We start from the raw sequence: 14,374 nt of genomic DNA on the forward strand, positions 1-14,374 counted from the left end.
GCATCGGGCTCTCTGCTCTGCTCAGCAGGGAGCCTGCTTCCTCCTCTCTCTCTCTCTCCCTGCCTACTTGTAATCTCTGTCTGTCAAATAAAATAAAATCTTAAAAAAAAAAAAAGAGTTATTACCAACACCTTTAAGGCATAGCCTCTGTAAGCAGAGTCTTTAAGGGGCACTCCCCCGGAAGTACAAAGTTGTGAGGTAGAGAACTACCTAGCACTTGCTAAAACTTTCGCCTACTCTCAAGAGCAGTGGTTTTCAAGCCTGACACACACCTTGCCTCACATCCCCAGCTTGCCCCCTTCAAGATCCATAGATAATTCTGGCTTACACAACCACGAGTGCGCATAAATTAAAGAACAACTGAATTTTTGCGGGACAGGGCAGTAGAACACAGCCATCATTTTGTCTCAACTACTTGTGGTCTATCAGTGTAAGCAAAGCACAATTCTAGAACTGAAACACCCTGCCTGGCCCTTTCTCTCCCATGCAAAACACATCAGATGTTAAGTCACCACCACGTGCACTTTAAAGACTTACAATTTTATTGTTAATTATCCCTCAATAAAGCTGATTTTTTTTTAAAGAGGCACATTAGCATGAAGGTGAGTGGGAGTAATGTCATCATTGTGATAACCTTGAAATTAACCTACCATATTTTTTGTAAAATGAATTGTTGACAAGCTTCCGAATATTATTATCCTACCCAAAAGATCTGAAAGTCACCACATAATTTAAAATTGCAATGTAGCCAAATTGCCCTTCAAAATTCTCTTAAATCACCCATAAAGTATGACAGTTGTTTCCTGAGACACGAGCATCCCACTCGATGGACTGGGACATTCCCAGTGCAGCCACGTGGAAGCTAAGACACACCGACCCAAGAGTTGGATAAAGCTTGCTCTCTTTCTCTCCCTCTCCCTGCAGCAGTATTTGGCTGTATTCCTGCCGAATCCCATTCCAGTCAGTTAAATGAGTACAGGATATAATTCCACCGCCAGAAATGACCACTACGTACGTCTCAACTGACCCATGCTGAGAAATCAGTCCTCCAGAAGGCTGCAGAAGAGGGAATTGCTTCCCCTACCCCCAACCCCTGGGCAGACCCTGGATCCCCAGTGTAGGAAAAGACAGTAAGGGTTGTCCACTTACTTGCAGCCTGGATTCGAGCCTTCCGGCTGACCACGAGTCCAAAGCGGTTCTGAGCCACACACTCATAGTCACCCTCATCTGAGGGGCTCCCTCCCTGATCCAGCTGGAAGTGAGGGAGCATCAGGGACCCATTGGCCAGCAAGATGGCGTGGGTACTCTCCAGCAGCTCCACTCCATTCTTCCTCCAGGTGATTCTCACTGGAGGGGTCCCCTCCACCCTGCAGCCCAGCACTACAGGCTGCCCAGGAACTGCAACATCATCACTTGGCTCCATAGCAAAGGCCAGTTCGGCAGAGTGGCCAAGACCTGTATGGGGCAGGGGAGATGGAAGGAAAAGGAGAGGTTAGTGTGAACTGAACAGGCAGGAAGAGCTTCATACACAGGTGGCCCAAGTTCCCAAAACTGTACACCCACCCCATCTTTCAGTAATGTCAGTAGAAATCTCCATTACATATATAATTTTATGCATTAGAAAGTTCTGTCTTGTGCAGTACCTTTCTCAATCAGCAGACCATCTCAGAGAGAGATATTATTTGTACTGTTTCCTCGTTTTACAGACAAGGGAACTGAAGCCCAGAGATAATGAAACAACTTGTCTAGGGTGTCACAATTCATAGTAACACATCTGAGATCCAAAAGTAAGACTGATTCTAACATGGCTGCTACCACTTCTGTGATCACTCTGGCTACACACTGCAGCCTCACAGACTTTCAAGGTCAAAGTGTTCAACCTGTCCTAGCGTCCCATTCCTCATCTGATAGGTACAGGTTAGGCAATGTGCCAGCCCCCCTGCCTCTGCCCTAGGGCACTCTATGTTTTGGTTTATGTGGTTATTTTGCAGTTGTCATAAGGAGAATTGAAGGGTACCAAGCGTCAACTCAGAGTTCCCAAAATTCAGGAAGAGGGAGGTTTCCAGAATCCTTACTCTGACCGACCTCACCGCTCCCGTAGAACAAAACTGAGCTGGAAGAAGAGAAGGGGAACGAGGAGAGAGAGAAGGTGATTGGGGAATGAGGGGGAAGCCCGACAGGAAGCACAAGTGCTCCAATCCCAGGCGTGATGCCAAGTTCCCAACTTCTCCAACGGGCAACTTACCAGACCAGTTATCACCTCACTCCGGGAGGAATGAACCCACCTGGTCTGGAAGCGCAGCCACAGATCCCCTCGTCACTTTTCCAGGGAACTAGTGATCCTGGAGCTGGCCCCTCCCCAACAGACAAGCGCCCTCCCTGGTTGGGGGAGAGGGAAAGTGGGTGGGGAGAAAGGAGGAGGGGGACCCGCCTTACCGATGAATCCCCCAGCCACAGGGATATGTAATAATTTAAGACATTTGAGGGTCATAACCTTTCAAACCCCTACCCACGCTCCCCCTGCCCTGCATTTCAGCCGCTTCAGCCCCCAACCCAACCCCGGTACAGCAGTCGAGGAATAAAGTTTCTCCTAGATGCGGACGCGGTATTCTGCTTCTCCCCAGCGGAGAGGAGGGAGAACACCGCCTAGACCAGCGTCTTCGGAGAACCTGGGGTGGGAGGGGAAGGGCCTAGATGTGCGCTCCCCTCCCGTGAGATGGGCCCATTACAGCCCCTGAGGGAACAGGGTGGTGGTGACGCAGCTCTGGGCAGCAACGCGGGCAGACCCAGAGCCCGGGGTCAGGGGCGCTCTGCCCGCGCACCCTCCCGGGAAGGGCGGGCACGTGAGCGTCCCCGAAGCTCGCTCCCTCTCGGTCGGCTTCTCTTCCCCTTCCCCGGTCGCGCGGTCTCCCTCGGGTCTCCTCCTCCCCACGCGCGGCCCGCCGGGACTCTGCCTCCTCTTCTGCCTTGGTCTCCGCAGAGCACTCCCGGTGCCAGCGCCAACTCTCGACCCGGGACGTGCCCGGTCGGACCTGCCTCCGTCCCCCCGCCCTCTCGCTCGGCTGCGTTCGGTCTCGGCCGCCTCGGGCTACTCTGGCCCGCAGTCGGGCTCCGCGCACCCCGGCCCGACCCCTCGGACGGGACTCGGCCCTGAGGTGCCCCCCTGGTTCGCTTCTCCCTCTCCCCAACTCCCGCCCGCCCGCCTCGCTTCTGCTCTGCGGTGCTCTGTGCTCCTCGGTCTGGGCTTGCGTACTGCCCGAGTCCCGGAGCCTCAGCGCCCCGAATCGGAGTCTCTCCTAGGGGGCCGCGTCCTCAGCATCCTCCTGCCGGCCGGGCAGCCGACCTCGGGGCCCTCTCCCCCGGCTCCGCCCCGTCCCACTCGGCTCTCCTTCTCGGACAAGTCCTTCCCGCCCCGGGTCCGCCCGCAGGGTCCGCGCCTCTCTCCCCAGTTCCGCCCCCTCGCGCCCACCTACTCCCCTCTCGCCCTTCCCGGGGCTCGGTCCGCGGCCGCCCGGGGCGCTCACCGTTGCTCGGCGCGGGCAGCAGCAGCGGCAGCAGCAGCGGCAGCAGGAGCCGGCGCGGCGCGGCGCGCGGAGCAGCCATGGGGCTCTCGGTCCGCTCAGCTCGGCGAAGCGCGGCTCCGGGGCCTCTGGCGGCTCACAGCGTCCCGCGGGGTCGGCGCCGGGGCCGGGGCCGGGGCTCCGGCCGGGGCCGAGCCCGGGCGGCGGCGGGCTGGGGCCACATGCCTGCCTAGGAGCGCCGGGGGCGCAGGGGGAGCGCCGCTTGCGCCATCTTGCACCCACCCCAGCGATCTGTCAGCCTCGCCCGGGGTGCGCGCTCCGCACTCGCACCGCCCGCGCCCGCCCCGCCCTCCTCCCTCCTCCCGCCGCCCCTCTTCCCTCCCCTCCCGGTCCCCTCCCCCAGCCCCTCTCCCCGGAGGCCCGGTCTGGGGAACAAAAGAGCCGGCGAGCGCTTTAAGCGGCCGGACATTCCCGGCTGCGCGGCGGACGCGCCCCCTGCGCTTTGAACTGTGGCTGGAGCTGCCGGCGCGGTCCCGGGCTACTGCGCCGTACCCCCTGACCGCGGGCCAGCCCCGGACTTGGGGGGCCGGGGAAGTGGAGAGAGCCAGCGGACTGTCAAGTGGGTCCGGGCTGCGGAGAAACACTCAAAGCCGTGGGGTCTGCTCTGACCCACTGTTTCTGCTGCACCCTGCACCACCGAGTCCAAGTATATGTTTTCGAGATAAACGCCTAAAAGCTGCACAAACTTGTCAAAGGTTCGGTTTTCCGTGGTTTCTGGTCCTGCCGCCCAAAGGCTAGGACGTTTAGCTGTAAGACTGGCCTCTCTAAACTACAGAGTTCTGGCACTGAGTGGACCGGAGGTGGAAGGAGTAGGAAGGCAGCTTCCCCGAGGCCGTGGGTCAAAAGTAACGTGGGTTTCGACCCCAATACTGCCTGCTGTCTAGCCCAACCAACCCAGGCAGTCACTCTCAGAGGTCATCTGAGAGATAAAGATAATCCTATTTCTCCTGCTCGTTGCCAGGGATATTTAAAGGACACGGGTCCTAACAAATGACCTGGTATCTGGGAAAGCAAACTGAAAGTCGAAACTCCCAATAACATTTCTATGTCACAAAGACGACTCTCAATGTTTCATGTCTGAGAACATGTTAGCCAAGGAGTGCACGAATTTTAGGGAAGATAGGTATGTATTACCTCTTAGGAGATACATACCCATGTTAATGCTCAGAGATCTTGAATCTTGGCCACTTACTATTAAATGATCTTCTGTTCAGTCCAGCGTGATGAGCTAGCTAGTCCATCTATTCCGTTCTAAGATCAGGAGATTTAAAGATGGTCCTCTTTGCCTCACTCAGCTATTTCTTCTTCCAACATTGGACTGGGATGAGGAGGAATAACTAAGTTTCTCTTTTACTCTGGAATCTTGGAATCAGGAATCTTAACCATCCATAAACCTAACTTTGGTGCATGGGCGCCTGGGTGGCTCAGTGGGTTAAGCTGCTGCCTTCGGCTGGGGTCATGATCTCGGGGTCATGATCTCAGGGTCCCGGGATCAAGTCCTGCATCAGGCTCTCTGCTCGGCAGGGAGCCTGCTTCCCTTCCTCTCTCTCTGCCTGCCTCTCTGCCTACTTGTGATCGCTCTCTGTCAAATAAATAATAAAAAAATCTTAAAAAACAACAACAACAACAAAAAACCCTAACTTTGGTGCAGATGAGTAAAAAAGTGCAGGCCTCCAGAGATCAGATAAGTTTACTGCTGATGGGGTTTGTCCAGCCCAGGACTCCTGACTCTCCTGTAGCAGTTGGAAGATGAGTCTAGAAGGCAGAACTTGAGGTATATGAGTGAGCCATGGGAGGCAGTGGAGAAATTCAAGGTTGGAGGACACACCCAAACCCCAAACCAATTTCACCGTGAGGAGGGGCAGGAGTGATGGGCCTCCACTGGCCATAAGAAAGGGAGGGAGGGGGGCTGTCCGGGCCCAGAGTCCTGGACTTCCCTCCTGCAGGGCTTGAATTCTCAACAATCCCTTCTTGGCTTGTCCTAGACTCAGAGAGGTCAAATTGGTGTCCTGAGTTGCTGTCATTTTAAATTCATTTTGACAAGTGTTTAATTCTTCTTTATCACAACCCTTGGTCTGAGAGTGATATGCAAATAATGGCTATTCGCCTGCCTGCAGAATGTGCAGTATCTCTCCCTGTGATCTGTCAATTAACACGGGTCTGGCCCATCAGCCACTTTAGGGGTGGTCCCAGGCAGGGCAGCCTCTGGTTCTTGGTTCCCTCAGTAGAAAAGCATGCTTCCTACCAGGCTCTGGAAAGATCTTAGCAGAAGAGTATCATCCTGAGATGCATGTGGGGCATGCGTGTGTAGTTTTGCGTGTGGCTGCATGCCCATGTTTGAGTTAATGGATCCAAGGGTGTTTGTGAAGGTGAGTGTGTGTGTGCATGGGTCTCTAAGCTTGTAGGCACATATGTGTCCATATGTGTTACCATGCAGCCGTGAGCAACTCTGGAGACCAGAGTTACACAGAAAAATAGTTGTTAAGGCCAAATCTCTGGAGTTGTTGCTCATTCACTTCTCCTTTGCACCCAAGAAAGTTAAAAAAAAAAAAAAAAGCCTATGCCCAGTTGGAAAGAGATTCCCCCAGAAAGCCTGTAAGTTTGCAATCAAAGAAAGCCTCTTTTCTAAGTTTAAGTCTGAAGGGTGGTCTGGTTCTTTCCCATGACCACCTGCTCTCTACCCTCAGAAACTCAGCATTTCCCAGCCTGGCAGGAAATACACTCTCTAGGACAGAAAGGCTGAGGAAATTCTAGTCATTCCACATTTTTGGAAAATAGTTTATTAATTCATTATTGGGACAGATACATGATCAATGCCTTGGCTTAACACTAAAGAATATCATATTTATGAGGAGGAAAAAATGCTGGAAAAAAGAATTAAATAAAATAGCATAAAACTAAATACCGACAAATAAATGAGCAGGTACTGATTACACTTGTCATGCATCAAGAAAAGGAAGGTTTCTAAATGAGACTCAAAAAACACAAGGCATCGATGGTAGGTGACAAAGGGATTAATACCCTGTAAAAGGCCAATAGACTCTTTTCTAATAAAAATACTGCTACAAAGACACAAACCTAACACTTCCAAATTACCCAGAGCCCAAATAATATATAATGCTAGTGAGTAATGGCCACTTTCTTATCAACTGTGAGTTATAGGCAGATACCAGATTTATTACTTATTTGCTTTTGAGAAACAATTTTCCACCCAACCTAATGGGTTATAAATTGTCTCATTTGCAGCTATTTAATTTAAACCAGAACCTCAGTGCCTGTTAAACAAGAACATGAAAAATGACTATGTGGTGTAATGCTAAGAGCCTACTGTTAAAACAGCCATTTGATTCAGGGCAGTTTTTGTTTTTTTTTTTTTCCTCTCCCTTTTGGGGCGGAGGGGAGGCGGGGTGGGGGGGGGGGAGCAGAGCAAACCAGCAAAATAAAAGAAGCTTTTGACCTTCAGAGCAAAGGCAAAACACAGACAGTGGCCTCAGCCATGGTGACGCTGGATGCCAGAGGAAGAGTACAAGCGACAATTCCATCTTCAGGGAGCTACAAGCCAGCAGGAATAATCTTCGCTCTCCCAGCCCCGCTGGAGCAGGGAGGGGAGGGAGATGTAGGTGCGGATGTCAGGCGGGAGTGACACCCGAGTGTAATAAACACAGATGCTGAAAGGGTCTGAGGGAGCCGCAACTCTGCTTGAGAGACATGTCACCATTAAAAAAAAAAAGAAGAAGAAGAAGAAGAGGGGAAAGATAGACTGGTTATTTCTAATTTGGCCCAGAAGCCAGCATTAACCCTTGATGTGCCGATCAGTTAAAAAAGATGCATTTAGGGAGAAAAGCCCCCACATCCTAAGCTCCAAGGAGAGGCTGGGGTACAAAATCAAATAAATGACCTTGTTTTCTCTACACAGGAAATAGAAGTCCAGCTTGTCCCTGTGTGACAGGTCAATGGAAAAGGACTTTAGGATTGAATTTAAAGGGGAAAAAAAAAAACAACAACAAAATGAAATGAGCCAATTACCTTTGTCCTGTGCAAAGGCCTCAGTGCCAGCCCCCAAAGGGTAAAACTCCCCTCACCCCCCATCAATGAGCTCCTGTTCCAGGTGTGCAGAGTGGGAGGGAAGCTCCTGGACTGTGGTGCCTCCCATCCCCAGTCTCCTTCTCCCCTTTCAGCTTCAGCTGGGAAGGAAGAGCCCAAACCCCCTCCATCCAGGAACCCTGCCTCCATGCCTCAAAGGGAGAAGTCACATTCCCTTTTCCCTATCTCAGAAGTCCCCCTGCGTGACTTTCATCACCCAACTCCAAGGAGAATCCTCCAACCTTAATCCCAGGGAGAAAGACACAAGGGAAACTGGAAGATCTTCCCCTAAGAGGGGCAGTCTGCCTGGGGCGGAGGCATATGGTGGCACAAAGAGAAGAGGGGCAGGAGGATGGCCGGTGAAGTGGATGGCGGACACAGAAGTCAGGCTGTGGCCTCAGAGCAGACATGAGGTAGTCATGTTGTTAGGGAAGGGTGCAGAGATTGACCCCAGGCAGGTGAACCACATGACGCAGTCCGGGATGGGGGTGGGAGACAGCAGAGACAGGAGACAGAGAAACAGCGGAGTGGACAGGAAAGCGGATCCCAGAGGAAGAGCAGGGCAGAACTGGGAGCAGGGAGGCTGACTGGAGACAGAGCACAAGAGGAGTGGAGGGGAAGGGAGGGCAGGAGAGCCAGGGCAAAGGATTTCCAAAACCAGGCACTTCCCAAATGACAAAATGAAATGCAGAGTTGCTCTGAGGGGAGCCAGAATCCCCCTCTCAGTTGGGGCAAGAGGGACTGGGCGATGATGGGTAGTGACACCAGCGATGGGTAGTGACAAGACCAATGGGTAGTGACAAGACGAAGATGCTAGGCAACCAGAGCCTACTGCACTCAGCCCAGCCAGAAGGGGAAATGGGCCGGGGCTGTCTTTGTCAGACAGGGCATTGCAGACACTCTCAGAGTGTGTAATAAACAGCTGGGTGACGGAGGTGGGACGCCCACAGGGCTAGGGACTAACCACTCTGGGGCACTATCCTGACCTGGGAGGATCAATTAGGCCACTGGGACCTCTACCTGGCCAAAGTCTCCCAGTTCTCCAGCTAGCGCATACATGTGCACGTCACATAGAGCCATGCCTCACAGGTCCCTCCCACAGGACAGGTGCCAGAGTGTGGGGGGAGTGGATACTCCCATTTCTTCCTCTCCCCACAGCCACAGCCCCCGGGGAGGCTTCAGACACCGTGACGATGCTCAGGAACTGCAGGTACATGGGCATACCTACTCGGCCACATGGGCCATGTCCCATGATCCATCCTAGCCTGCCCCAAACTGCACCCTCTAGGGGAGCTAGGCAGAGGAGGGGACTGGGGCTCTGGGCAGGCCTGGGCTGGTTCCTAGCGGGCAGGGGGCCTTTGGCTGGCAGCTGCTCCCGGGGGCCTCCTCCAGAGCTTCACTGGGCTGGAGGTCTGGGTACGGATAAGAAGCGCTGGCTGCCTCTGGCAGGCAGGTGAGTCTGTCTGGCCCAGGGCTTGCCTGCTCACACCCTCCCAGCTCCCTGTCCAGCCAGTCTACCCCTTGCCCTAGATCTGTGACTCCCGAAGGGAGGGCAGCAGCCTCTGGAGGCAGGGGGTCCTCAGGCTCCAGGTCTTGGAGGTGGAGGTCAAGGTTCCCTTTGGATGCGCCGAAGTCGGAGTGGACGATGACTTCAGCCTCCACCTGATTCCTGCAGGCTGGGGGTGGCTTCTTCCTACCGTTGCCCTGGTCAGAGCCGAGAATGTAAAGACAGGGTGACCATCGCTGAGAGTGATCATCAGAAGAATGATCAACAGGGGCGCCTGGGTGGCTCAGTCGGTTAAGCACCCAGCTCGTGGTTTTGGCTCAGGTCATGATCTCCTGGGTCCTGGAACTGAGCAACCTTTCAGCTCTGTGCTCAGTGGGGGGGTCTGCTTAAAGACTGCCCCCCTCAATCTTTCTCTCTCTCTAAAATAAATATATCTTTTTTAAAAAGTGGCCAACATACTTGGGGCAGAGAGGGACTGACCCCTTTCCCCCAAGCCCCAGAGCACAGCGACTGCTGTCCTCTAAGAGATGATGATCAGGCCTATGTGAAGGCAGGGAGAGAACGGAATACTACGCATTTGCCTTTGCCCAGAGTTCCAAAAGTACCAGATTTAGTCAGAGCCTCAGTGGGTAGGGGGAAGGGCAGAATGCACTCAATCCAGGCCCTCCCTCAGATCCATGGTAATATTGCTGGGACCCACTAAGGCATCAGGAGAGGAGCGATTGTCTTTAACCCAGGTTAGACAGATCCCCGCAAACTGCCTGCACCACCCCCCCCCCCCCCACCTTCGGAGGCTCCAGGGGCCTCCTAACTAGAATTCCATCCCCATGGAAGTTATCATCAGGGGTCACGAGAAAACTCACTACTTGCTCTTCACAAACACAGAGCCCCTTCTCTCCTTTCCTCCCTCTCCCTCCCAGGACACTGACCTTTAGGGCATCATACACCAGAGCCTGCAGCAACAGTGTCTGCCCCGTTCCAGCAGGGGGCAGCAGAGCCCGGGTCAGAGAAGGCATGGCACCTGCATGGGGCAGCTCACAGCCTGCCCAGGAACCTGCCCAGCTTGGCCCACCTGGCTGAGCCCAGGAGATCTGCGAGGGGAGAAAGGATGGGAGCACTGAGGGCTTGGCTGGGAGAGGGGAGCCTAAGAGAGGGAAGTAGATGGAGACTCTTGGCCTCCTGGCCACCTCCCTGGCTAAGGCTCTGGGGAGGGACCAAGAGTTTGGGGGTGAACATGAGGATGGAGAAGTCCTCCTGCAGAACAGTCCAGCACCACAGAGCCTAGAGGTGTCCAAGCCAGGCAGCGTCTCCTTCACCACAAAGACAGGGAAAGAGGGAAGAAGCACACAAGGGTTTGAATAGGTTCCTCAGAGAAGTGCAGGAGGAGCTACCATTGGCGGTGTGGAAGGGACCTGCCCTACGTGAGCCCACCTTATCCAGGTCCTGGTCTCACTTGTCCTTCATACTGCGGTGGGGGGGGGGGGGCACTGGGGCTTAGAGGTTTCTCTAGCTTGCAGGATGAGGAGGGTGGTGTGGCCAAATTGAGTTACCAGCAAACAGTCCACTGTGGGCCCTTCCCTCCTTCTGTGAGAACCAGGATGACCTATTCTGCCAGGGATGGAGGCCCATCTGCTTCCCTACTCTGCCAACCTTTTCAGGGAGGAAGGAGAGAGAGATCCTTTTCCCCAGCAGCTGGCCCTGGGAAAGGGAGGGGAAGGGGGGGAGGAGCGTCTCTAAGGGGTCACACGTTGGACTCTTGCGCCCTCTGGTGTCCCGTTTGGGAATGAGTCGTAGTGTGGGGCTGTGACCCACCCAGGCTCCAGGCTTACCTTTCTTTTGGAGTGACCCCGGCAGTCTGAAGCACCGCCTCCCATAAGGCTGTGCACTTCAGCCCTGTCCTCCATGTCTGAGGGCGGTGGAGACCAGTCCTGGGGACGGGGGTGCACAAGGGACTCCAGTTCATGGGCAGCTGGTGGGCTAGGAGGGCCAAGGCGGGCTCGAGAGTACAGGGCGGGGTTCCCAGCATTAGTTGTGGAGGACAGGCCTGGGAGGGCTTCCCTGGGAGGGAAGACAGAATTGGGCACAGCGGTCAGAAATGGGTGGAGGCAGGCCTGGGATCTAGTCCCGCCTATGTCCTCCGGCAGGTTCCCATCCATCTCTGGAATTTGGTTTCCCTGTCTAGGCAATGATTAAGAAACTAGGTTCAAAACAGCTGTGACATTGCAAATAGAACCTTTCCTCCTCCCCTCCCCGCCCCACCTCCCAGGTCCAGGTGTCTGGAGATTAGGGGTCTCTCTTTCCAAGATGCTGTCAGTGACAGATACAGTGAGAGAAGGCAGCTCGGCCTATGCTGAGGAGGTAGGCCAGGGCTCCCTAACCCACTCCCCATTCTCATGAGGACATCACTCCCAATCCCTTCACTCCAGAGTCTTAGCTTCAGTGGGGCTCTGGGGGTACCTTGGGCAAGTTATGGCCACTTTCCCTACCCTCTCATCTCCGCTGCCCTTCTGGAAGTTTCTCTTCTCTGCAGGCAGACTGGCTCCTTCACCCACCTGTGGGGGCTGCGGCGCAGTCCGGCACACATGCAGGCCAGGAGGCAAAGGAGGCCCAGGCAGACACCTACAATGATGCCTGTGACTGAGTGCACATCCAAGGAGTCTGGCAGGGGACAGAGAAGGGACAGAACAGGTCAAGGCCAGGACGAGGCCCAGGGTTCATAAATCGGGATTTTTCTTTTCTTTTCTTTTTCTTTTTTCTTTTCTTTTCTTTTTTTTTTTTTAAAGATTTATTTATTTGACAGAGAGAGCAAGAGAGAGGCAAGAGAGGGAACACAAGCAGGGGGAGTGGGAGAGGGAGAAGCAGGCTTCCGGCTGAGCCAACAGCCTGATGCGGGGCTCGATCCCCCTGGGATCACAACCTGAGCCAAAGGCAGACACTTAGTGACTGAGCCACCCAGGTGCCCCAATAGACCAGGATTTCTATGGCTTCCTCAGGAGACCACTGGCCTGAGTCTCACCCTCTAGAAACAAAATCTTCTGCTACAAAAAGGGGTCCACCACTCCCTCTCCGACTGTCCTCCCCAATGGACATCTGAACTTCCGGTCCCTCTCTGTCAACCTGGCCTCCCAAAAAAACACACTATGGCTGATTTCCTGAGTGCGCCACAAGAGTGGTTGCACGGGGCCCACACTTAGGATGCCATGCTTGGTTTAAGGTTCTGCTATCACTGTCTTGCAATTCTGATTTTTAAATAAGGGTCCCACATTTTCATTTCACCCTTGGCCCTGCAAATCACATAACCAGTTCTGCTGCTCTCTCCCACCCCCTAAAGTTCGTCCCCTCTCTAAGCCAATCCTCCAATCAAAGCACTCTTCCAAAGAACTAAGCCAGTCTCCCATAAATCTGACCTCTTGACTGAACTGCCACTGAACTACCCCCTTCAGATTTGTCCTCTGCCCACCAAACCAGGAAGCCAGCTGCCCAAAACAATGAAAGGGTAGCTGTGCCCCAGGGCAGGGCCCTGGAAGAGATGACTTTAGAGGTTAACTCCAGGGGCCTCAGAAGACCTCAAGCTGTCCCAGGGTGGACCCATTCCTCCCTTCCTGCCCTCATACCTGAGAGCTTCTCCTGGAGAGTGATAACATCCTGCAGGCCAGAGAAGGGCCCAGGCCCCACCTCTGTGCGTGCCCCCATCTTGAAGAAATACCTCGTGTCGCTCTCGAGGCCATGCACCTCAGCGCTGAAGATGTTTCCTGGAGGCAGAGGAAAGCAGGGCTGGAGGGTTGGGGGCGTGGGAGCAGGATGAAGGGACAGCCTGGAAAAATGAGACTAAGAAGGTCTGCTGTCCCACCCAGGCTCAGCTTCTGCCTGCTTCTCCCAGACACCCATGGAACAAACCTCAGCCACACTCTCACCACTAGCCCAGCCCCTGGAGGGGCTCAAAAAGGGAGAGGGTGGGGAAGCTTTTGCTCAGAGGCCCTGGGGCGGGAGCCCTCACCCTCCGTGGTAAGCAGGGTCCACTGGTGCTCGGGCTGGGTGTGGTTGTTGCTGTAGAGGATGAGATACTCCACGATCTCCCCATTGGGCTCGGTGGGGGGGCACCAGTGCAGCCGAACGGTGGATGGTGTCAGGGGGCTCAGGCGCAGGTCAGATGGGGGCGTTGAGGGCCCTGGGGTACATGGGAGATGGGGAGAGGCACCGTCACTGAGAGCCCCAGCTCTGGGGGCAGCCGGGAGACGGGGGCGTGAGGACAAACCACAAAGCAAAATGAAAATCTGATCTCTAACTAAGGAGTTTCTGGAAAACATTTAGCAGGGGAGAGGTGTTCACTACATTCCTCCCCTCCCAGAAACTCTTTTTCACTCCTTGGAGCAGACCTCAACCTTCCATACCCTGATACTTCCAAAGCTGGAGGAGACTGTCTGGTGTCCAGAGACCTGGGGGCAGAGCTCAAAATTTTCTGGAAGGCTTACATTTCATTTTGAACTCCCATGCTGTTTCTCCTCTAGTCCATGGTAAAGTTTAACATAAAGTAGAGTTCAAAACTATTTATCATTGAAAGTTCCTAACTCTCCTTGCTACCCACAGACCTTCACATAAAATCAGTTGATGCCCTGTATAGCCTTTGTCTGTGTTTGCCCCTGACACAGTTTCTAAGGGTCAAGGCCATCCCAGTAGGAGAAGTACAACCTTTGTGGTTTTGTTTTCAGAGAAGAAACTGATCCTGGGGGTAGGGGTGACTGGGGAAGGGAGAGAAGGAGAAGTAGGGACACAGGTGAACAGTGAGTTGGAAGGGGACAGAGATTTGGGGTTTCAGGGCTTCAAGGCCCAGCAGAGGGTGGGACGGGGACCCAGGGCTCTAAGGCGTGAGGCAGCCACAGCATCACAGGCTGGCAGAAGCCTCCTCGCCTCTCACCCTCTCAGCTCTGGGACCCCATCTGCAAAAGGAGAAAACATCCCCATCTGTCACATAGCCAGTGGTGCTGGGGAGCCAATGACACAAAGCCTCTTCTGAGAGAACCTGGGGCCCCCCAAACTCTTGATGCAGTTTAAGACCATAGCAACTGATGTGATAGGCGGGTGGGAGACGACCTGTAAGCAGCTTTTTCAAGAGCAAACGCCAGGGAGTGCACGGCTTTCGCGCCCCATCCCACCCAAGACAAAGGTCTTCTGTCCATGGGAAAGGGAACAGGGCTAGGGCAGG

The 14,374-nt window shown here is 54.2% G+C and overlaps 2 protein-coding genes across 7 annotated transcripts in view; both read right to left on the minus strand.

The window, feature by feature from the left end:
- IGDCC3 (immunoglobulin superfamily DCC subclass member 3) overlaps positions 1-1,502 on the minus strand; it is a 39,636-nt gene extending 38,134 nt beyond the window's left edge. For 2 of the 3 annotated variants that reach the window (XM_059180822.1, XM_059180820.1), the window contains exon 1: positions 1,150-1,502. In XM_059180822.1, the coding sequence (XP_059036805.1) occupies positions 1,150-1,423 (274 nt within the window). In that variant the 5' untranslated portion in view covers positions 1,424-1,502. The remainder of the gene's footprint in view (positions 1-1,149) is intronic. The other variant, XM_059180819.1, reaches the window with a different exon arrangement.
- Positions 1,503-6,338: 4,836 nt separating this feature from the next.
- IGDCC4 (immunoglobulin superfamily DCC subclass member 4) overlaps positions 6,339-14,374 on the minus strand; it is a 40,371-nt gene continuing 32,335 nt past the window's right edge. For 2 of the 4 annotated variants that reach the window (XM_059180827.1, XM_059180826.1), the window contains exons 15-20: positions 13,169-13,339; positions 12,786-12,923; positions 11,724-11,829; positions 11,001-11,229; positions 10,101-10,262; positions 6,339-9,368 (exon numbers count right to left, since the gene is read on the minus strand). In XM_059180827.1, coding sequence (XP_059036810.1) covers positions 8,958-9,368; positions 10,101-10,262; positions 11,001-11,229; positions 11,724-11,829; positions 12,786-12,923; positions 13,169-13,339 — 1,217 coding nt within the window. In that variant the 3' untranslated portion in view covers positions 6,339-8,957. Of the gene's footprint in view, positions 9,369-10,100; positions 10,263-11,000; positions 11,230-11,657; positions 11,830-12,785; positions 12,924-13,168; positions 13,340-14,374 lie in introns of all 4 variants that reach the window. The other 2 variants (XM_059180825.1, XM_059180824.1) reach the window with 1 other exon arrangement.

This window comes from Mustela lutreola, chromosome 7 (assembly GCF_030435805.1).
Source record: "Mustela lutreola isolate mMusLut2 chromosome 7, mMusLut2.pri, whole genome shotgun sequence".
In the NCBI taxonomy this organism is placed as follows: Eukaryota; Metazoa; Chordata; class Mammalia; order Carnivora; family Mustelidae; genus Mustela; species Mustela lutreola.